The following is a 24,131-nucleotide window of genomic DNA, read 5'->3' on the forward strand; positions in this document are numbered from 1 at the left end:
ACTCTACCTTGGTCACATTGTTTTATCCATAGGCACTATCACATTCCACAGGCCAGAGGCTCTGTCATCAATTAAATGATCCCATGGCACTGATACTCAGAGGTAATTTCAAACCTTTTGTTTATGAATCTATGTCCTGGATGAAACATTCATGGTATCTAGAGTGAGAGCAAAAATACACAAAACACTCCACCCCTCATCATGAAATTTTAATCATGACCGAAGAGCAGGGGCTTTCAGTGAGCCCTGGGTGAGTTATTGGGTGGCATGATCTTGGGGCTGGTCCAAAGTTGGGGCTGTTTTCTCGGAGAGCAGTTGGTGTCTGCCTCTGCCCAACTCCTGGACTCCTCAACCAGAGACAATGAACATGGAAGTACCAGACCAAGCACAGAACTTCCATGATCTGGACTTAGAGGAGATTCGGGGGAAAATTTCTCTTCTTGACAAATGGAGGGAGATCTTCAGTTATCCTGGGTAAGATATGCTTTGTCTTCTCAGTTCTCAGGACCCAAAGGGAATGAAAGAAAACTTCACTCTGCATGTGAGTGAATGGCCTTACCCAGGAATCTCTATGAAATCTGCTTTCTGGGCAAAACTGCAGAAAGCTTTTGCTCTCAGCAAGATGGGGTTCTGGGGAGGTATGCAAAATAGAGGGCTAAACAGAGCAATTGACACCATCAATGTTTTCTTTCACTTATAGGTTGAGAATTAACAACAACACCGCTCTTCAGGTAATTGCTTTCTCAACACAAACACACACACACACACACACACACACACACACACACTAACATTTAATGTGTGAACACATAAAACTAGAGAACCTGTTTAAAGATCCCCCCCTTGGGCTTCTTTTTATTTATTTATTTATATTTTACCATGGGAGAAAAATAAAAAAAAATCTCTGGTTTTTAAGAGGTACTTTTTATTATTAAGAGCCCCTATTGCTTATTACTTCAGAAAACACTAATATTCATATTTGAATTTCTCCACTTGGCAAGCAGCATTAAATTTCAACAAACATGCTGGCTGGGGTGTCCCGGGTAAAACCAGTTTTGAAAATCTTCACTACCTGGACCCCCTTCACCATTACCATTTGCAAATAAGATGACCAGATACAGGCGTTAAAGATAGTTTAAATGTGTTTATTTGTTTTTCAAAACATTTTCTTTGGGAAGACCACACCCAATATTTTTCAGCACTTCCTCCTGGTTCTATGCTCAGGGATCACTTCTGTTAGTACTCAGGACCATGCGTAGTGCCAGGAATTAAACTGGGATTAGCAGTGTTTGAGACAAGCATCTGATGACACCATCCCCCATCTCCCTGGCCTCAAGGGTATTTTAAAAATAATCTTACAATATCATGAGAGCTGTTTGTATTTGCTGCAACCTAACCTGAAAAGTTAGAACAGACTTAGCATCTCAGCTACAAATTCAGTCACTAGACCCATAGTAGTCAATGTTAGGGCAATTTTTCTGGTGCTCGTTGATGATATGATCAAACACTCAAATTATGAATATTTTAACTCAAGCCCCAAAGCCTCTTTTTCCAAACACTTGTGATCAGCGGCTCTCTTTGCACAAAAACTTCTCTTACCCAGAGTCTAAATTAGAATCAGGGAGATAATGCTGTTATCTCAGTTATCCAAGTCTTCAGTACTGACAGGTACCATTGGGGGTGGGGGTGGAGAGAGAATTGTGGAAAGATAAAACCATTGGTGAAAGAAAAAAATGTAAATAAAGGCTTGACACAAGCAAGGGAAACCCATTGCTACATACACACAAAGATTTTCCATTCGATTCAGACTCTATGTCTCTTCCTATGGGCAGCCTGAGGATCTGAGTGCTGTGTCGTTGTGATAAGCAAATGCACAGGCCTCTAGGGTTGCAGAGATGCTAAGGCTGGGAGTTTGGGGGCATCGGTCTCAAAGTTAGGGAGAGGGAATATGAACTTCTATTTGGACACCATCAGAATCAGGAAGCAGAGTAAAAATCATTTGGTTTAATTGGGAGGGGGGAGTGTAAAATTCTCTCAAAATTATTGTTGCCCTTTTTTTTTTTTTGGAAATTGGAGAAGATGTGTACGACAAAGTATTTTACGGGGCTTGTGTCAGTGGAGAACAGAATGAGAAGTAACCCCAAAACAGCCTGGAAAGATGCATTTGTTGTTCGGGAAATGCCGTGTCCTCTGAAACCAGGCGATGATATTTATACAGGGCAGGAAACATCCAGCCAAGGTCTTGATCACATTCATTATGTTTCCATAGCGACATTTAACCTCTTGTTTCCCGGTAAGACAATAAGAACGCCCCCCCACCTTTGCCCCAGGATTTTTTCGATTCTTTTTAGGACTGTGTCTGCCCCATGGTCAGGCTGCTTTGAAAAAAAGACAAGAAGAGATCAGAGAAACAGGGAGGAGGTGGGGAGTATGGGGGTGAGAGTCATGGCCAGCTCACTCTCTCCTGTGTTGTACTACTGTATTTTGCACAGATCCAGGCAGGCCTCTCCACTGAGCAGCCTGAGGAGGAAGCCAGAAGTGGGCAATACCAAGGTCAAGGCCTGGTGGCACCCCGGAGGCTCTGTTCTGTCCCCAACCTCTCCATCATTTCTTCTGCATCGGGCGGCTTCCCTATCTCCCCGGCGATGGCCACGGTAAGTCGAGCTTTGGGACGAAACGTGATCTGCCCCCACCAGGCTGGGGAAGCTTATCTAAGGTCTCGTGTGTGGCTTATGGAAGGGAGATAAGGGGTGATGGCTGCTCTCAGTAAAGGGGGGGGGGCATCATTAAAATGACTTATTGATGGCATTTGTCAAGGGCACTGGTGACATTTGTCATTTCTCTTCCTTCCCAACTCACTCTCTGTCTCTCCAACCCCAGCAAGTCAGGGGGGGTTTCCTTCACAAGGATCTTTGCTAAAGAAAGCACAGACCCCACTGACTGTCAGAAGGGGGTTGGCCCACTATTGAGTGCTAAGACAGGGTCCTGGGTGTTAGGAGGAAAACAGGGTCCCCCACCCGCAGCTGGCTGGGATGGAGAAGAGACATTTGAGGGTCCAAAGGATCTGGGAGCTCCTGGTTCTGGGGAGAGGAGTCAAAAGAATAAGGTGAAGCGAGGTGAAAGGAGAGGGCAGGTCAGAGGCAATCTGGAAGCTTCTTTACAGATCCAAGTCCCAGGGCAGGGACCCAAGGACCAGATGGATGGTCCTACAGGCCTCACTAAAAGGGAAGTGATGCCGAAATGGGCCTGAAATAAAGTACTTCCTCAGGGAATGCATCCCAATTCAGCTTCAACTCAGCTCAGTCCAAATCTTGGCATCTTGAGATCATCTCCCCTCAGGGACCATCTCCCTACAGGCAGTTGGAAAGATGGAGGGACACATCCTGCCCTGAGCACCCCTCCCCAGGCCTAAGGAACCATCCACTCCCCACTAGACACTCAAGATTAGGAAAGCTCTGGCCCAGCCCTGCCAAAAGGGGGAGCTGAGGTCAGTGGGCAGGACCAGACCTCAGTCATCCAACACAAACTCTCACATACTCACACTCCCTGTCATACCCTCTCACTCCAGCACCCTAACCCACCAGTTGGCCGCTATCCTCATAACTGGGCTGCTTTGAGAGATAATTCATTGTTTATATTTATCATCTCTCAAGAGAGGCAGTGCAGCAGATAGGGCTGACCCCTCAGGCTCAAGTGCAGTCTCTGGAAACATGCCAGGGGATGGGGGGGGCATGACGTGACTTGAGACCCACCCCCCCAATGCAGAATTCAGAGCCCAGCCTTGTATCCTGATTTCAATCCCAGCAGCATGCAGCTACAGCAGTGCCTGGGGAGAACCATCTTGTTGCACTCATTTCTCACCTCTCCTTCCAGAAGCTTCGACAGAGCCTGTTTGGAAACACAGTGAGTGTGTTTAGCACAGACTGGGAACAGGCCTGCTTTCGTGTTCACCGCCCATCTTCCCACCTGACCTTTCTGAAGGCCAGCAAGGTAAAAGTAGAGGGGGAGCTTCTCCTGCTACCCAAACAGTGGTGAGCTGGGACCCTCCTCACAACTAGCACCCTTACACTACCGGTAGGGAGTGATGGTAGAGATGGTAGAGGAACATTCAAGATAAGATGGCACAGGGTGGGGTGGGGGCTAGCAGCTGATCCATGACAGAAACATGAAGCTGCAATCCCAAAATCTGGCTGCAAACCAACGCTTGGAGATCAAGAAAATTTGTTTGAATAAATGCTAATAATTGTCTTAAATTGTCAGGCACAAACAGGGCTAGAGTTAGCTCAACAGGCTGAGCATAGACTGTGCACAAAGGGGCCCAGCTTCAAACCCCAGCACCAACAGCACCCAGAGTACAGTACCAGGAGTAGCTTCTGAGCACCACCATTTGTGCCACCTCAAAATTTAAAAAATAGAAGGGACTGGTTTAGACAATATAGCAGGAAGGTACTTGCCTTGCCAGTACTTGAGTATAGGGGATATGGTCCACAGGGGCCAAAGCAATAGTCTAGTAGGTAGAATATATGCTTGCATGTGGTCAACTTGAGTTCAATCCCCACGACCCCATAGGTCTCCTGAACCCACCAGGAGTGATCCCTAAGTAAAGAGCCAAGCCTTGAATACCATAGGACAGAATCAAAGGAATGGCCCAAAAATAAAAACTAAAACAAAAAAAAAAAATCAGTGTTATATACTTCCTAGATTATAACAAAGTCTCAGATTCCCACTTTGCAATTATGATTTTTCCTGGTCCTCCTCTCCATGTTCTAAACACCCTAAAGATTTAGCTATTTCTCCATTGGGGTCTCTGGAAGAGCTGAGTCTGCATATCTCTTTTATTCCAGTTTTGTGCCGTTCCCAATAAGGTACTCATGGCTAAATGTTCAAAGGTTACTCCTACTGAGACTTCAGGGATCATAAAGTACCAGAGACTGGGGACCAGAGATGTAACACAGCAAGAAGGGTACTTTGGGCCCATACAAGGCTGTGCTAAGGGCTTAATCCTGGCACTGTACACAAGAATCACTTCTGACAGGGCTCTGAACACCACTTGGGGACCAGAAATTGAACTTGGATCAGCCTCATGCAAGGCAAACACCCGGTGCACTGTTCTACTGCTCCACTCCAAAAATGGAAAATACATTTCCTCTCTTTACTTTGTTCTCTTTCCCTTTACCTCATACCTCTTGTAGATTTCCCATGTTGACCTCCAACTCATAATCCTGCCCTTGTATAAGTTTTTAGAGAAAATTCTAAAGCCCAAACCATCTTCAAAAAAAGAATAATTGGCGAGACAGTCCAGCATGTTAAGTATTTGCCTTGCATCCTGCCAACTCTGGTTCAATCCTGGCACAACAGATGAATCCCTGAGCACTGCCAGGGTCACTCCTAAGAACAAAGCCATGAATAGCTCCTGAGCATGGCCATATATCCCCAAGTTTCCTATAGAATAATCAATAATGCCACTGATTGCCAAATACATGCATTTCAGGGATGAAATGAACAGTTCCAACTTCTAATCTTGATGTTGGGCCATGGTGAAGGGGAGGAGGAAAGAGGGACCTCAGGGTCTCCTTCTGTAGGGTGCCCCCAAACAGCCAGTCTTTGCAGCCTGGGGCACCAGTCCCATCTTCAGGTGGTATTGCTACTGCTGGCAACTGCCCTTGAAATGTTCCAAGATCTCCAATGTTGCCCAACACTGTGGGAAGCAGTGAACTCACACAGACTATATCTTTTCTAATTTCCCATGCTGAACTGTAAGTTGCTGCTCAGGCCAGAAAGAGAAGAAAAGAAATAGAGGCAGAACAAGTAAACAAAGGGTGATTTGGGGTCCAAGCCACTCCCCATGCCACAGGGAGGACTTCCAGGCCACGGGCTGATCTGGGAAAGTCAAAGTAGAGCCACAGTAGAGCCAGTTTAGGGCCCCCAGGGAAGAGGAATGTTCTAGCATCACTCCCATTCCTGGTCTGCTCCAGCCTCACTGACATCCACATCCCAACTTCAGGGTGGTGCCCGGACTGTTCAGATGGTGGTTCAGAGCTTCATCATCAAACACCTGCTGTTTCCCAAGGGCAGAGATGGCAATCCTCATGGGTAAGGACCTGGGATATGGGAGAGGAAAACTTCGCATGCAGCTCACTGTGGGTCAAATCTAAGCACCTGTCATAGTTCCCTGAGCCCTGCCAGGAGGAAAGCTGAGTGCAGAGCCAGGTGTGACCTCCAAACAGAAACAATAAGACAGGGCTGGAGAGATAGCAAGAAGGTAAGGCATTTGTCTTGCATGCAAAAGGTCGGTGGTTTGAATCCCGGCATCCCATATGGTCCCCTGAGCCTGCCAGGTGTTATTTCTTAGTGTAGAGCCAAGAGTAACCCCTGAGTGTAGAGCCAGGAGTAACCCCTGAGCGCTGCCGGGTATGACCCAAAATTCAAGACAAACAAACAAAAAACAATAAGACAAACACTAGAAAAAAATGTCACCTCTCCAGAATCTTCCTATATGGCCACTCACTGGGAATGTCCCTAGAGTTGCAGCTCTGAGTGTCTGGGGGGGGGGGGTGCCTTGTGGTCCTATGGTCACTCCCACTCTCCAGTCATGGGAACAGAGCTGATGATTTGTGTGCTAACCCCTCAGGGGAGACTAGAGCAGGAGCCCAGGAGCTGATGTAACATCCACTTCCTCAGGGGGACTGGAAGCCTGAGCCACAGAGGGTGGCCTCTGTCCTGTCAAACCTTGGACTGGCAACTGCCTGGTTGGAAATTCCATTCAAACTGCATTTCCCTAGAAGTGAGTTCAGAAAGCATGGGGTCGTAGGAGAAGAGCCTAAGGGAGAATTGGGGTGGTCTTTGTGTGGGTGACAAGGGGCACATCCTGGAAGACAAGAGGGGGCAGGCAGGGGAGGAGCAGCCAGTGTGTGTGTGTGTGTGTGTGTGTGTGTGTGTGTGTGTGTGTGTGTGTGTGTGTGTGTGTGTTTTGGTTTTTGGGTCACACCCGGCAGCACTCAGGGGTTACTCCTGGCTCTATGCTCAGAAATCATTCCTGGCAGGCTCAGCGGACCATATGGGATGCCAGGATTCGAACCACCGTCCTTCTGCATCTAAGGCAAATGCCTTACTGCTGTGCTATCTCTCGCCCCCCCTCATTGTGTTTTCAAATGAAGGCCACGCCCCCACATGCTGGGGAAGGTCTATACCAGAGCAGCTGGGGCGGGTGGTGGAGGGCAAGGGAAAAGGGGACAGGTGGAAGGTATCATCCAATGAACAAGAAGCATCTGGCATGCATGATTAGTGAGATATGACACTGACCACCTGCTACAGCGACTGCCAGGATGCCCTGGACCCTTCTCAGTCCCAAGTATTCCCTTTTTTCTCCCCACCTCATCATACATTTTACAGACACCCTTATCCCTAAGGTCAACCCAGGGTCTAAAACCATTGCAAAAAGGGGGTAAAAAGGAGTCATTTCTGAGTTCAGAGCCAGGAAAATCCTGATAATTGCCAGAGAGAGAGAGAGAGAGATTGAGGGAGGAAGGCGGGGCAAGACAGGTCACTCGCTGCCTGCTTCTGCCTCTGCATGGCCACCTTTGCCAAGTCCATGAACCGCCCTCCCGCTCAGCAGCTTCATTGATATTAAATACTCAGACATGAGCACAGGAAGCGTCTTGTATGGAAAGATGGTCCCTTTCACCACACCACCAGGACTGACAGGTTAAATAAGCCTGAGGCCCAGAGCAGAACATAGACACCATTCAGCCTGACTTAACCACTCAACTTCCTTCCTGTGTGCCACATGAGATCACATTCTCTTGGGTTCCTGGAAGTCTTGCTCAAGGACCCTCCAGAGACCTCTAGACCAAGTTCAAGTGGTCAGGGGAAGCAATTGTGCAGCCTCAGAGAAAGCCTGGAAGGATGGGAAGGGACTGGTGTGTCCATGGTGTGAGGGATAAGTGTCGGAGGCAGGATGAGAAGATGCCTTTGGGGGGTGCTCACCCACTTGTGGGGGTTCAGGAGAGATGACATGGGAGAAAGAAGGGGAGGAGTGTTTGGGCGATGTTCGGAAAGTCAGACTTTGGTTGGGGCAGGGGACTGGAGGGACCCCATGGAGTCCAGAAGAGGACTCTGGAGGCAAAGGTGCATGGGCTAGCATGGGTCAAGGCTGTGGAAAAAGGACTCCATGCTCAGAGAATGCCCAGGGAATGACAGGGGACACCCCAGTGTTAGCCAATGGGAACCCAGCAAAGGGGAACCCAGACAGGTAACCTATATCTCCCCACAGCCTCTCTGCACTTGGACCCCAGGAGCAGGGGCGAGGCCTGGCAAGGGCACTCGCAAGTATCCTGTGGACTGCTGGAGCAGATCAGAGGGCCACCATTTGCCTCATCACAAAGGACTCCTATGTCGCCTCTACACCTGACTATCATGGGAATGATTTCACTGAGTGGGTGAGTGTATATATGCCCAGGGTCATAGAAGCCTCTGCACATGCTAAGGTCACCCCATTTAGGTCCAGAGCACAGGGGCAGGATGATGCCAGCAGGGAATATCTCCATCTAGGGCAACTCTCATCTGAACTCACATCCACCACACTGATTTACACAGCTCAATGAGGGCAGAGGAGAAGCTCTGGACAAGGGCATAATGCGATCCCTGGCACCTCCAGGCGTGTCAATCACTAATGTCAAGATGACTAAGTTCTACCCACCAGGAGGGGAAAAAATCTGCTTGGGGTCATACTGCTGAAGATAGCTAGCCAGTTTCAAACCCAGCGACGTGCAAGCAATGCTGATGGCTGTGGCTTCTTAAACTCTCCGATTTTACAAATGCATCTTTCCTTGCGTAAGATAAGACACCCGTTTTTCAGCAACGTGCATTTGCAATAGAAGTGTTAAAAAAAAAAAATCTAGCAACTCCCTTGAGGCATTAGTACCGCCTTGACATCTCGCAGACATTAACTTTCATCTTTCTTTTCATTTTTATCTCCTCTTCCTGATTTATAGCTTCGGCTGTTTGAACTCTCTGAGAAGGAAGCCACCGAGAAATTCATCTATGATCATTTACAATGTGTAAGTGTTTAAGTGGAGAGATAATTCCTTTCTGCTTGAAGCCCGGACCCTCTTTCGTTTGTGAAGTGTATTGCTAATGATGCTTATTAAGAAAACCAGGTCATTTCAGGGGGGACTAGAAGGACAGAAGGAGAGAAAGAGAAGCCCATCTCTCTCTTTCCACAACTGGGAAGAGTCAAACCCCCCACAATCACATTTTCTGGGCAAATTTAACCCAGAGAATCAGGCAGACCAGGGAGGGCTGCAGGTGCAGGGGAAGAAAATGTTAAAGCAGAGATCATCTTGTGTAATGGAGAGAAAATTAGCACAGTAGGGGCTGGGATGGGGTTCAAATGATAGAGCACATGCCTGGTCTGGGCAAGACTGGGTTTGAGCCCCTGTATACAAGATTCCCCAAATGGCCCTAGTTGCAGTCCCCACACTGCAAGAGGAAATAGAAACAGAGGGGCCAAAGCAACAATACAGAAGGTAAAATTCTTGCCTTGCACACAACCAGCCTTGGTTCGATCTCGGCATCCATCTGGTCCCTGTACCTGCCAGGAGTGATCTCTGAGTCTGAACAAACCTTGAGCATTGCCAGTGTGCCCCCGCCCCAATTTCTTTTTAATTATTTTTTGTTTGTTTTTGGGCCACACCCGGTGACGCTCAGGGGTTACTCCTGGCTATGCACTCAGAAGTCCCTCCTGGCTTGGGGGACCATCTGGGACACTGGGGGATCGAACCGCGGTCTGTCCAAGGCTAGCGCAGGCAAGGCAGGCACCTTACCTCTAGTGCCACCGCCAGGCCCCATCTTTTTAATTTTTTTAAAAAGATAAAGAAATAGAGGCTAACAGCATAGCAGCCAGTAATGTCTGGTGGGCTTCACTTCTCCTGTCACCACCTTCTACCCTATGTCCCTGATGCAAGGATAGTCCATATCCCTTCACATGGGAGGAAGTAGCAAGGTAATAGGAATCACTTTTGAAAGATGCTCAGCAGGAAAGGAATGAATTTGAGTTTTTCTGGAGAATCATGAGCAATGCCACCACCAGGCCATGCAGCCGTGGTCACTTGGCATGAAAGCTGGAAAGTAGGCCTTGGTGAGCCTATGCATCGCTAGCACTAGTGTTCTTCATGTTGGACCTCATGTTCTATCCCCAGCAATGTATAGCCTCCTGAACATCATAGAGAGGGACTCCTACACCCTCATAGCACTGCCTAGAGTGACACAAGAACAGAAATGACTGCAACAAAACCAAACACCAAGCCAGAAAGGATATCTGCCTGCGACCTGCCTTTTGCCATAAAAACTCATTTTCACTCTCTGCCCTCCTGAATTTCAGGTTCCTCACTTTGCATCACTTGCCACCTTCCACCCCATGATCACAATGTTGTGTTTTTACAGCCCCAAAATTGCCTGGCTAACTATGAGCCTCGAACCTTGAGTCCTCAGCATACACAACTTTTCAGTGCATTTCTGAAGACCAGTGCATGACTTGTTTAAGACAATGCAGGGTTAGCTGGGGGATCAGTCTTGTAAAATATGTGTATGTTGCCGCTGGACAGCTAGCTCTAAGTAGATGTAAATATTTGAGGTGAGGGGTTCTGAGGGATATGCAATTGGTGCCCCAAACCCCTACTCTCACTCCCCCGGTGTCCACTAATGACAGCACACACAGCTCCACATTCAGGCAGCTGTGGTCTTCTTATCTCTCCTCAACAGTTCCAAGGGGAAGGCAGCCCAGGGATCATCCTGTTTCTGTACAGTCTTGTCTTCTCCAGATCATTTGAAAGGTAAGCACTAGAGATTTCTGCAGGCATTTCCTGAAGGTTGGAGCACTGCAACCCTGCTGGGCTTCCTCATACCAGGGAGTGCACATGCTCTGTTGGGCACTTGACCTCCACTCTTCTGTGAGCAATTCTGTGCTGGTACCTCCTGACTACCTTGTCTGGCTATTATTCATGGGCATACAGAGGGTACCATAAAATGTCTATCACTGCTTGGCTTTCTTTGTCTAGTAGCAGACTCCATGATCTTTCAGTCCTAATAGCAGGCAGCGTCATTGTGCAGCTGTGTAATTTTCATAAGTAAAATACTTTATTTTTTATCCACAAGCAGAAAAAGATGTGACCTTAACTTTCTTCCAGGTATCCATTTGGGGAAAAAAAAAAAAAAGAAGCAGAGAGGAACATTAGTCCTGGGTCATAACTAAAATATACCCCCCACATAGTGTAAAAATGACTCTGAGTGAAGCAAAGAGTATCCTTAGTAGCAGAGCAGTCAAGGATAGATTTCTGGGAGAAGAAGACTTTCCCTAGATACTCTAAAAGAAAGGAAACTTTTGAGAATCTCATGGGAAAGATGTAGACAGGCAGGCATGGGGGTCATCAGGTGAGCCTAGGACCTTGCTGCTTTGCTTTGGGGAGAAGGTAGTGAGGCTGTAGAAGCCCTGGACCCCAGGGCTCTGTCTGACCTTTGCTCCCACATCACCCCACCCTACAGCCTGCAAACAGACCTGGACAGCTCCACTTCCCACCTGCTGCAACCCCATGCTGGCGGCTTCCTGTGCAGGCAGGTGGGTTGAAAGACTTGGCCCCTTGGTGTAGACATAGAATTCCAAAGCCCTATTTTAACATGGAGTTTAATTTCTCTCCCCTCCCAATAGGCTATATAAGACAAAGGTGCTCCCAGTCTGTTCCCAGGATAAGACCTCTCAATTCCCATTGCAGTTCTTTTTGGTGTACCCCTCAAAACCTTCCCTTGCTGGAGTCTAAAAATGATAACCTCCCTTATAAAGAGACCAGAAAATCCCTTATTACAGAAGCAACTGAGCATGGGGCCAGAAAGACAGTTCAAAGGGCAACGTACCTGTATTGCATGCATGAGGCCCTGAGTTTGATCCCCAGTACCACATGGCCTGAGCACCTCCAGGTTGTGCCCCTAAACACTGAGAGTGCCCCCCACCTTTCCCTAGCCCCCAAATTAAACAAATAAACAAAATCACAAGAATAACCTGCATTTCCTGTTCCTTCCTTTGCATTGTTGCTATTCTGGTAGAGTCAGAGCAGAAGCCCAAAGGCTCATAAGATAAGGCAAGTGCTTGGCCTTGTAGCCACAGTCCCCCCAACACCCTCCAGCTTCCTGCACCTGAGAGTACAATGCTGCAAACCACTGAGGTCACAGCCAGCATAATGGGGGACTGTCTTGGGGATTGGGGCTGCCTGGTGATATGGGCCTGATTGTTTAGTGCTCAGGGGGACCATATGCCAGGAATCAGGCTGAAAGTCTCACACAAGCTGGGCATGTTTTCAACACTGCACCACACCATGGGAATCCATTTTTAAAAGAAAGTAAAAGAAGGACAAGGAGATCAGAGTGAGGCACATACAGTGAGATATAGCTCAAGGGGAAACAAACTGTTGCTTTTAGCCCCACTGAATGTTGGTGGTACACACTTTCCAGAATTACACATCATTTTTTTTTTATTTTTCATCAAATAGGGTCCTTTTTAAATGGGGAGGAAGAAGAGAAAGAGAGTGCAACTCTTAAAGCATTACCTGGATTCAATCCCTGGCATCACATAGGGTTTCCAGAGAAAGCATTTTGCTCCCAAAGGTCCTAATCTATCAGGAGTATTCCTAGGAATAGCCCTCACCCCCCCCCCAATAAATAAAAGGACATAAAGAAGAAAGCCCCTGTTTTGTCTCTGTCTAAAACGTGACCATTTGTTCACAGGCAGCTGTGAACCTCATGCTGACTGGCAGAGCCAGTCCCCAGGTCTTTAACGGGCGCCAGGAAGAACCATCTGGGGAGATGCTACATGGCATCCAGGCCCGAAGTGAGGTGGGCTACCTGCAATGGGGGAAGGACCCCTCTGAGAACCACAGAGCTCAGGTGAGTGCACCGGAGCAACCACACCTGAGGTTATGCATCCTCTAGGCCTTCCCTCTGCCCCTCTTTCTACTAGCTGACCATGCTACCCCACAGAATAAGCTTCTCCCAGAACACCAGCTTCATCTACCACTCACACGGCCCTTCATGGTTCAGGTATAAGTCTTCTCCTCAGTCTAGTTTACATACAGGTCGGTAACACCTACAATAGACGGTTGTTGTTCTAAAGAAACTATGTGAAGCATTCAGATAAGAGCAAGGGCCCTGCAGCTCCACCAAGTTTCACATCCCTTTTTCAGAACCAATGTCCACAGCAGATTATAGGGTTTCTCCATCCCTGTCTATATGAATGCACAGATTCTATCTACTGCACAAAGTTTTAGATAGCTCACTTATAAAGGGAGAGGGGCTGGAGACATAGTACAGGGGATAGAGTCCTTGTCTTGCAGTTGTCAGACCTGAGTTCAATTCTATATGATCTGATGAACCCTCATTAATTCCTAAACATTGCCAGGGGCCCACTTACAAAAAATCTTTAAAAGTTTTCCTAGCATTGGGAATCTACAGCCTCTGGCAACCAAAAGTACAATGTGCTATTTATAAGCACATATAAGAATGGGGGTAAAGTGATAACACAGCGGTAGGGCATTTGCCTTGAACATGGCCAACCTGGGACTGACCTGGGTTCAATCTCTAGCATTCCATATGGTTCTCAGGCCTATCAGGAGTAATTTCTGAGTACAGAGCTAGAAGTTACCCCTGAGCATTGCTAGGTGTGGCCCCCAAACAAACAAACAAACAAACAAAATATATATATAAAGTGCTTGCTTTATACCCTACCAACCATAGTTGATTCCTGGTACTATATATGGCCTTCCTGAACACTGTCAGAGTGATCCCTGAGCACAAATACAGGAACAGGAGTACCCTGAGCACAGAGAACTTCTAAGCTTTATCATCTGGAGCAAGACAAGAATGTCTGCATTCACTAAGACTTCTCAATGCAATTTTAGAAAATCTTTGCCAGATACCCTATGAAAAGAAAAGGAATCCAGATTAGAAAAGACCAAGGCAGACTATCAGTATTTATCATCTGTCGGACCCCTTAACCAGCCATCTTTCTGTTTTCTTTGAAATGTTTGAAAAAGTTTTTGACCCACATGGAGAGTTCCAAAAGCCCTAATACCACCCCCAAAACATACCTGGCCTCAAACATACAGACACTGAGGCATCTGCCTAGAAGCCTAATAATGTTCTAACATTGCCCCACATTTTCCTTTGATCCTGGGCCCTGCCCAAACAAAGGCTGAAGTCCCTTTAGAGGTCACTTGATAGTGTTAAACCTCAACATTACTTAACATTTCAGACCTTTCTGAGCTGCAGCATGTTTGAACCCCCCATCAGATAGCAGAGCACTCCCCTCGGCACACCCACCCATGGGCTGGAGGGGTGTTTGTGGAGAAGGTTGTCCTGGGTCTGGTGGGATGATGGAATGAAGGTCCCTGGGAAAACAAAACTGCACCCAGTGGAGTCACGGCACTAAAGAACAGTGAGGGGAAAAACACTCCTGAGGCTTAGTGGATCAAATTCACAGAATTTTGATGGTCAGAATGGGAAAGGAAGTCTTCTGAGAAAGACGTGAGAAAGACAGAGCTTTGCGCTCTTTGGATGGGGACAAGCAGTGGGGTTGGTCTGCTAAAAGCCACGTCATCCTTGTAGGTGGGAAAATAAGAGAAAGAGACAGTCTTGATGCCTCGAGATGGAGACCCAAGAATAAGAATCCTCTGGGCTCTAGGGCAGCCTTTCTCTGGTTTCCATTTTTCAAGGCTGTACCAGTTGGACCAGGCTGCTCAATCCTCCTCTAAAGCAGATTTCCTGCGGAGTCTGAAATATCCTCCAATGATAAAATAGGTGCCAGTAGGGGGCAGGTTCGAAAAATAGAGGCATAAGGTAAAAACCAAGGACTTTCCTGCGGGGGAGAGGCCAACCGTGCAAATGCTTCTGCCCACGGACACAGGACTGGGCAGCTGCATGTGTGGGTCCAGCCAAAACCCACACACAATGACACACTTATACTTCTGTATCCTCCAGCAGGGGCAAAGCAGCTTTTTATCCTCAAATACCACTCATGCATTCATGCATTATGCATTCATAAGGGACCCACAAATTCCATCCTAGGTAGAGATTACTTGAAATTGTACACCAATGCCTACTCTCTGTCGTGCACTTCAGAGACCATGTTAGTACAGTGAGTAGGGCACCTGCCTTGCATGCAGCCTACTCAGATTCAATCTCTGGCACTCCATATGTCCCCAGAACCCTGCCACAAGTGATCCCTGAGCACAGAGCCAAGAGTTAGCCCTGAGCACAAGCCCAGAAAATGAACAAGGTTGGGTTCAGAACAAACTGATTAAGGGGCAAATGGAGGCTGGTGTGTTAATTCAGTCTTTAAATTGCTGAGATATAGGAATAGGTTAGACATCAGACAACTTTCTATATAAAGCATCTTGTGCTAAAGAGCCTTTTTTTCTAGATTTTATGTTATTTCCCTTTTCTGGTCCTTCTGTTACCCTGATGATAGCAAGTATGGAGGAAGGTGGTGGACGCCTACCATAAGTCTCAAGGGTCACCTGCTTGGAGGGGTGCTCTCAGGGAGGAGTGCACACTTTAATTGAGGTGCTGTGCATATGTAGGTGTGGAGTATGGGTTATCACAGGCTCTGTGGTGTCACCAAGATTCCTCTAGGCATGAGAGAACAGTGTCAGGGGTTTGATCTTCCCACTTCAAACAGTGAAGCATCTCTGGGGTCTGCTCTTATACTCTTTATTTCTCGACTCTTTACTTGGGGGGAGAAAAGCAACTTATAACTCATTTATGTTGAATAATTTTCTTATATCAATTATACTACTGGGATCAGAGAGACAGAAGTACATGATTAAAGGCATTTGCCTTGCATGTGCATAGCTCCAGTTCAATCTCTGGCACCAATATGGTCCCCAAGCACAGCCAGTAAGTTCTGTGCACTGCCGAATGTGGCTCCTAAGATCAAAATCAGAATAATCATGATGAATTTTCATTTTATAACCATCCCTGAAGACGGTAACTAAAGAAAGCAAATAAGAAGCTGATGTATTCACTGCAGTGCTAACAGCTCTTTATAGGACCATAACTATGTGCCAGGCTTGCTCTAAGCTGCTTGCGATGACACAGTCTCTCATTCAGTCTTCACTTCCGCTCAAAGTTATAGCCAGAGTTACTTTAAGCCCAGTGCCTGTTGTTTCAAAATAAAACAATCCAGGCCAGAGTATGTGGATATTTCAGAGGCATGAAGCCATGAGTTTGAGCCCCGGCACTACCCCCCTGTGCCAGGTGCCATCAAGAAGACAGTGCCACTTAGGATGCCTGGGCACAAAATGCATGTGAAACCTGGATACTGCATGTGTGTGTCCAGCCAGAAACCCAGAAATCCAGGCATTGCCGCCACATATAGCGAAGGTGCAGTGAAGGAGGGTGGTGAAAACAAAATGCTTCCAAGTAGAAAGTCAGCCAGCCCCCTAACACTGAAGTCTGTTGAGCCTGGCAAATCTCTTCCGGAAGGACATCTCTTCTCACCCAGGACATCAGGTATAGTCAAGTGAGTAAGATGGAGGCTGGTAAAGGAGAAGAAAGCTAGAGGTCTCTTTAGAGGCCACAGAAAACCCCAGAGCCAGAGGATCAGCTCCACAACACACACAGCACCCATGAATTCAGGCTCTACTAGGAAGCTCTGGGATTTTGCCAGTTTGTTTGTTTTAGGGAAGTAACCACATTCAGCAGTGCTCAAGGTTTCCTCCTGGCTCTATACTCAAAGCTCACTTCTCACTCAGGGGGCCCTATGAAGTGCTGGGGATTGAACTCAGGTCAGCAAGGTAGAACCTTGCCAACTCCAGTGACTTCCAGTGCAGATTTTCCTGTGGGAGCAGAAAACAGTTCAAGTCTAACACCCATGTAGAGTCTTAGGAAATCTGACTGACTGCCACACGAAGAAGAAAAACCAACTCTGAGATCTGTAGAGATGAAACTATGGAGAGATCTGACTGGAATAATTTGGGTGGCATTGGCAGTGACCACACACTCCCAGGTCTTCCCTTTCTGCCACCAATAAAGAAAACAAGAACAGGGGCTCCGAGCAATAGTGCAGTGGTAGGGTATTTGCCTTGCACACAGCTGGCCCAGGATGGACCTGGTTTGATCCCGTGTCCTATATAGTTCCATGAGCTGGGAGCAATTTCTGAGTGTAGAACCAGGAGTAACCCTTGAGAATCTCTGGGTGTGGCCCAAAAAAAAAAAAAAAAAAAAAGATAAGAAAACAAGAACAGGAGCGGGGCGGTGGCGCTAAAGGTAAGGTGCCTGCCTTGCCTGCGCTAGCCTTGGACGGACCGCGGTTCGATCCCTTGGTGTCCCATATGGTCCCCCAAGCCAGGAGCAACTTCTGAGCGCATAGCCAGGAGTAACCCCTGAGTGTTACCGGGTGTGGCCCAAAAACCAAAAAAAAAAAAAAAAAAAAAAGAAAAGAAAAGAAAACAAGAACAGAAAGCAGATCTAAGTACCTGATGTGGGTCTGCTCACCCACATCGCACCTGTGACCTCAGGGAGGACTGTGTGATCAGCACCAGGGAGCTTCGAGGAAAGCATAGCATCTTCAACTAGCTTCAGATCTCATGTAGATAGACAAGGGACCCTGGAACACACCTGTCAGACCCCTCGAAGAAGCAGAAAGGCAAAGGCAAAGCATCAGGTGCCTTCCCAGGAGGAAGCAGGCCCTAACCCTCCCTTCTCTCCATTCCAGATGATGCACCCAGGGACTTGAGGGGATACAGGAAAGAGGTGCTGGCAGCACATGGACCTGTGCTTTGGGGCTCATGACTTAGGAAGGGAACTTAAGGAGAAAGGTACTTTATTTATAGTGCCACTGGATCAACACTCACTTTCCTCTTTACCATGGCAACATGAGGCAACATGAAGCAACACACCACACACACACACACACACACACACAGACACACACACAGTCTGCAGCTGGGGGAGTCTCACCCATGCAGCACAATTAGAAAGCGGCTTTAGTGGGGGAAGTAGAGATGCTGTGTCAACCCCAAAGCAATAGGTTTGAAGCTTTCGATCTGTGCTGATCATCAAAGTCGGGGGGGGGGGGGCGCTTTTTGTTCTCCTGGGACTCTGAAGCCACAAGAGTCTTCTCTTAAGAGTTGCATGCATGGAACTAGAGAGTATAGGGGTTAAGAGCTCTCCTTATATCTTGGTTTGATCCTTGACACTGCCAGAAGTAATCCTGAGCAGAAGGCCAAGATTGATAGTTAAATACTGCCAAGTGTAACCTAAACACACACACACACACACACACACACACACACACACACACACACACACACACACAAAAGGGCTGCTACCTCAAGTGCCATGACATATCCAGCTAAATCTTACACTGGAACCAGCTTATACTGGGCAGCTCTGTGCAGTCATAGAGCATGTGTGGATGACAAAACCATGAGAGCCTTGAGTCCAGAAAGGTAACCCAGAGCATGCACTCACTCTTATTGCCACTGCAGCTGGCTGTGTTCATCTGCATCCTGGCTGGTTTTACCTGAATCACAGAGAGTGTGTGACTCCAAGCACCTCTGCCTGCTTCCATTCTAGCCAGTCCACCTAGACATGACTGGAAGGAATCCACCCTGGCGTTGGGTCTAGCAGAGCAGCAATCCAAAATTCACACAGCATTTGTTTACATGCCTTTTAGCTTGTTAATCCCAAATTGGTTACCCAGTGCCAGGAAGGCTTATTCGGTTCCCTACTTGGCCTAGCCCAGGCCCTGCAGCCAACAGTCCAACTATACATGGCCTCAGGAGCCACTGCACTGTTAGTCCAACCAAAGCATGGAGTAGTTACCATCATCAACAACTGCATGATGAACAAGGGTATCAACAGACAACCACATCAACAGTAGCATCAACAACCTCATCAACAATGGCACCTATCACATCAAAACCAGCATCAACAACCACAATAAACGCATCCACAACTGTGTCAACAACCATATCAGCCACCATATCAATAGCATTAATAAAAGCATCAATTACTACATCAACAAGGGCATTGACAACTATATCAACAACCAAACCAATGAGTGCATTAACAACCACAACTGCACCAACAAAGGAGTAACCAACTGTATCAATAACCACCATAAGAACAAGGGCATCAACAGTGGCTGTGAGTGACTTGCCCTAGGGCAGGGACTTCCATGGCACATCCTCCATATTTCTTGTTTTGTTTTGGTTCTGGTTTGGTTTGGGGGCCACATACAGTGTGCTCAGGGGTTAATCCTGATTCTGTGCTCATGAACAGCCCCTGGTGGTACTCAGCAGAATCTAAATGGGGTCACTGTCAAGCCAGTTGAAAGAAGAGCAAGTGCCTTAACACCTATAGTATTTCTCTGGCCCCTTTTGGGGGTGGGTGTCCACAAAGGAACTATGCTCAGTACTTATCCTGGCTCTACAATTAGGAATCACTCATGGCAGAGCTGAAGGACCACATGGGATTCAGGGCTCAAATCTGGATTGGCTGTTCGCAAGGCAAGTCCCTTACCCACTGTACTATCTCTTTAGAAACCAGCTTCTGGGAGCCAGAGTGGTGACGCCAGTGGTAAGGTATCTGCCTTGCTGGCGCTAGCCTAGAATGGACTGCAGTTCGATCCCTGTCCCATATGGGACCCCACACAAGGAGCTATTTCTGAGTGCATAGCCAGGAGTAACTCCTGAGCGTCACCGGGTGTGGCTCAAAACCAAAAACAAACAAACAAAAAAAGAAACCAGCTTCTGAGTTTCAATTCCCACATAGCACCTCAAATGACTGGCCCCATGTCTGATATGTTAGATTCTATGTTCTACTTAACCCACAAGGGCTAGTTTGGGTAAGTGAGGGTGAGGAGCAAATCTGGCAGCCATGATAATCATGCTGCAATTGGAATGTGAGGCTTATACTTTATATCTAAACTAGTAAGCAAACCAAGGTCCTCCCTTTTAAATATGAAGACTCTAAAGAAGTCAAAAAAGGAGATTTAAAGGACTATCAAGAAACCCAAATACCCACCAATCTGTCCTTCACATTTTGGTGTATAAATTATGTAACTATTTTCCCAGCCATTCACCCAATCAAACTCAGTTACCCAAAAAGACAGAGCACAATTGAGAATAGAGGCCACATTGGACCCTCCAATGGGCGGAGAACACGCCAAGGCCATACCAAAGCAGAGGACATCTCTCTGGAATTAGGTGGAAATTATGGAGTTTTGTTTGTTTGGTTTTTTTTTTTTTTTTTGGTTTTTGGGCCACACCCAGCAGTGCTCAGGGTTACTCCTGGCCATCTGCTCAGAAATCATTCCTGGCAGGCACGGGGGACCATATGGGACACCAGGATTCGAACCAACCATCTTAGATCCTGGATCAGCTGCTTGCAAGGCAAACGCCACTGTGCTATCTCTCCGGCCCCTGGAAATTATGGAGTTTTTTTCCACGAAGCTCATGATTACCTCTTAAAGCAGAATATTTTTAAGTTTTATTTTTAACATTCGTGCTTTTTCAGGGCAATCCTTTTAAAGCCAGGTGTATCCCAGCCTCTCTAAACAAAAGAAGGGGTCTCATGAATAGAAATGCAGTATAATATCGTTATCCCCTGCAGGGTGCAGGACCCTGCTACTACGGGGGTCCTCTGGATGGTGCTTTGTGAACCAAATTTACTAGCTACAAGGATTCAAGGCTTATCTGACAGTCAATGGGAAATCCAGAAGTGAGATGGTTCAAACAGTTATTTGGAAGTATCCTAAAACAGGTACAGAAATACAGCTGATCTGCATATATGTTTATATGTGGGAGAACAAGGACCCCTCATTTAATTTCTATACACAAACCAAAGAAACAATACTATAGCTAAACCCTTGCCTTGCAATACAACTGACCTAGTTCAATCTCTGGCACAATATATGGTTTTCTGAATTCCACTAGGAGTGATCCCTGAGCAAAGTAGCCAAGAGTAAGCCCTGAGCACAACCAGTAAAGCTCAACCCCTTCTCCCCTCATCCCCACAAATAACCCATTTTATATTTCTCTATTCTAAATGTCCCTTAGGCTCAAAGAGCTAAGCATACTTTGCATGTTGGAGGCCTGGATTTAATCCCCAGTACCATAGGTCCCTCCAAATTCTGCAGGAAGGTAGTATGAGCTTCTGAATCAGAAATTTCCTGAGCACCAATGAGTGAGGTCCAAAAACCAAAGCCAAACACATTCTTTCTCCTGGGTTGCCTAAATGAAGGAACAGGCTACAGAAAACAATTCTGTACAGGAAAGATGCTGATCAGTGAGTGAGGCCCTGAATCAACACTTTCTTTTCTGTGTGCCCTATCTCTCCCCATTCCCTTATGTAAGGTATAAGCCACACCTGGCGGAGCACTCCCTTCACAAAGCCACCCCACCCTAATTTCTTAAATCATTAGAAAGGCGAGAGCAGCTTCACCATTCACAAACTTGAGTTAATCCTAAGGAAACTGCAGCTCAACCATTCCTTGGCATGTGAAGTCAGAGGCCTGGGCACAAAATGAGTAGCTGCAACTGCCTGCTTACTGCTCTGTCCCCTCTAGGTGGGGAGCATGCTGCAGACACCCCGATTTCCCGTGTGGCTGTGCAATATCAGTGGCAATTACAGCGTTCTTTTCAGCACCAACAGGCAGCTTGTGGCCGACTGGAAGGTGGAGCGCGTCTTTGGGCTACATCTGTACAATGGGCAGATCACACAGCTGACTGTAGGTGAGTCATGCTGGCCGTGAAGGGGACACAGGGCTGCACCCAGAAACAGGATTGGTTAGTGCTACAGCCTGGAGGTCGGGGAGAAATCGAGGCCTAAACCCCAGCTTGACTGAATAGGAATTCTACCAGGTGCCTACATCACCTGTGTGTGTGTGTTAGAGGGGAGGGTGGAGAGGAGGAATCTTTCATTTCATTTAATGAGGCATTTAATGCCTGAAAACCTGAAAAAGCAAAGGGGTGTCCAAATGGCAGATTTCGTCCCATATTACAACTTCAGATGATTATCAAGTGACAAGAACCAAACTGGTGGAATAATTTTTTTCCTTTGAGAATGTGATGGTTCCCAAACAGTTCTGGCATTCCTGAAGGTCCTTCCTAACAAGGCTATGATCACTTAGTCAGTGGTTCAATACTGAAGCCCTCAGTGCCCAGACCACCAACTCCACCCAGATATACTCAGGGCAGCATATGGGGTTGAATCACTTGCAGCCCCACTAGTACATCTCTGGTCTCATTAGTTCAGGGATTGTTGTTGTTGTTGTTGTTGCTTTTGTTTGGAAGACATATCTAGCTGTGCTTAGGGCTTAGTTCTTCATGTTGTGCCAGGGATTGAACTCGGGCTGGCTGCATGCAAAACAAGCACCCTAGGAATTAAAGGGTGAAGGAGAGGAGAAAAACAAAACAAAACAAGAAAACGAAAACAAAAAAAAAAAACAAGCACCCTACCCACTGTACTATCTCTCAGACCTTTAATGAAACATTTTTGAGGGCCTCCTAGATGTGGTGTTAGACACAAGAAATCCAATCTGACATGGGTCAGAATTGCCCTGTTTAATCAGGGGTAGGGATACAGCATAGGTGGGTGCCCTTTCTTTCTGGGAGCGTCTATGCAGGAACAGGGAATTATAGCTATTGTTCTCCCTCAGATACTCACGCTCACCTCTGGGAAAGTACAAGCTGGCATGAGGCAGGCAGGCCTGGGAGGCTCTGCTCCCCACTGGAGATGGCCATCAGGACCAAATGGATGGATGCCAGCATCCATTGGGATGGACCTGCACCCTCTATCTAATGGAAAAGCCAGGATGTACCACAAGGATCCGGGTAACGTGACTCAGTTTCAGGAGGCCATTTCATGTCTACATTCTTCCTCATCACTGATGCTTGTGTGTACCACCAGTGGCTCATACTGGAATTTGGTTTCATTTCCACAAATGGCAGTACCAATAATTAAATGTATGGAATCCTATTTTTAAAAAAATAACCCAGGTGAGTGGCTAAAGAAACTGTGGTACATATACACAATAGAATACTATGCAGCTGTCATGAGAGATGAAATCATGAAATTTTCCTATACATGGATGTACATGGAATCTATTATACTGAGTGAAATAAGTCAGAGAGAGAGAGAGAGAAAGACGCAGAATAGTTTCACTCATCTATGGGTTTTAAGAAAAATGAATGACAATTTTAGCAGTATCTCAGAGATAAGAGAGACGTGGGCTGGAAGGTACAGTTCATGACATGAAGCTCACCACATAGAGTGATGAGTGCAGTTAGAGAAATAACTACACTGAGAACTATCATAACAATGAGAATGAATGAGGGGAGTAGAAAGCCTGTCTTGAGTACAGGTGTGGGTGGGGTGGGAGGAGAGAGATCTGGGAAATTGGTGGTGGGAATCTTGCACTGGTGAAGGGGGGTGTTCTTTACATGACTGTAATCATACAACTACAATCATATTTGTAATCAAGGTGTTTAAATAAAGATAATTTAACAATAAAAAAATAACCCAAAGAAAAAAGTTGTTTGTACATTTTGGAGGGTATAAGTCTCTGGAGAAGCCTCGAAAGCTTTCCCTGGTGTTATAAGAGGAACCAAGATGGTGCCTTGGGCCTCACACACTCCAATGTCCTCATCTTCCTCAGAAGAGGGAGCCAGCATATCCCTCTTGCTGAAGAATCGTTTTCTCAGTCCTCTCCCTGTGGAGTGTTCCAGAGACAGAGAGTAGCAGCCCGCCTTCCCAGGGGAGATGAAGTCACTGGCTGTACATCATCAGAATTTCAGTCATGGCATGGACTCAGAAACTTCCTGGCAGTGGGTACCATCCTTTCCAAGGTGAGACTTCACATGCCTGCACCAGCCATTGCTTATCATATAAAGACAAAAGAGCAAAAACTTTTAAAAAGGACAAAAGGGCATCTAGGGGGCTCTTCCTGGTCAGGGGGCAGCTCTTAACTGCTGGTTTGGTGGTGGGGTGAGAAGGCAGATGATAATAGTCTTCCCATTACAGTTCTGAGTGTGACCTTCTTTAGAAATTGGGTATAAATGCATGTAGACAAATATATAGAG

The 24,131-nt window shown here is 46.8% G+C and overlaps 1 protein-coding gene across 1 annotated transcript; it reads left to right on the forward strand.

Moving 5' to 3' along the window:
• The first annotated feature begins 361 nt into the window (after window positions 1–361).
• Window positions 362–22,851, forward strand: MINDY4B (MINDY family member 4B). The gene is made up of 12 exons (XM_049785516.1): window positions 362–474; window positions 701–731; window positions 2,493–2,654; window positions 3,874–3,990; window positions 6,005–6,093; window positions 8,273–8,438; window positions 8,994–9,059; window positions 10,762–10,832; window positions 11,542–11,614; window positions 12,775–12,933; window positions 21,617–21,782; window positions 22,709–22,851. Exons 1-12 carry the CDS (start codon window positions 362–364, stop codon window positions 22,849–22,851), a joined length of 1,356 nt encoding a protein of 451 aa, XP_049641473.1.
• Window positions 22,852–24,131: the final 1,280 nt, after the last annotated feature.

This window comes from Suncus etruscus, chromosome 13 (assembly GCF_024139225.1).
Source record: "Suncus etruscus isolate mSunEtr1 chromosome 13, mSunEtr1.pri.cur, whole genome shotgun sequence".
Classification (NCBI taxonomy): Eukaryota; Metazoa; Chordata; class Mammalia; order Eulipotyphla; family Soricidae; genus Suncus; species Suncus etruscus.

Excerpts from the sequence above, each read along its gene's own strand:
- MINDY4B (XM_049785516.1), top strand. The coding sequence starts at position 362 with ATGAACATGGAAGTACCAGACCAAGCACAGAACTTCCATGATCTGGAC. Across the intron at positions 475-700 it reads GAGATCTTCAGTTATCCTGG|GTTGAGAATTAACAACAACA; the intron begins GTAAGATATGCT and ends TTTCACTTATAG. Across the intron at positions 732-2,492 it reads ACAACAACACCGCTCTTCAG|ATCCAGGCAGGCCTCTCCAC; the intron begins GTAATTGCTTTC and ends TATTTTGCACAG.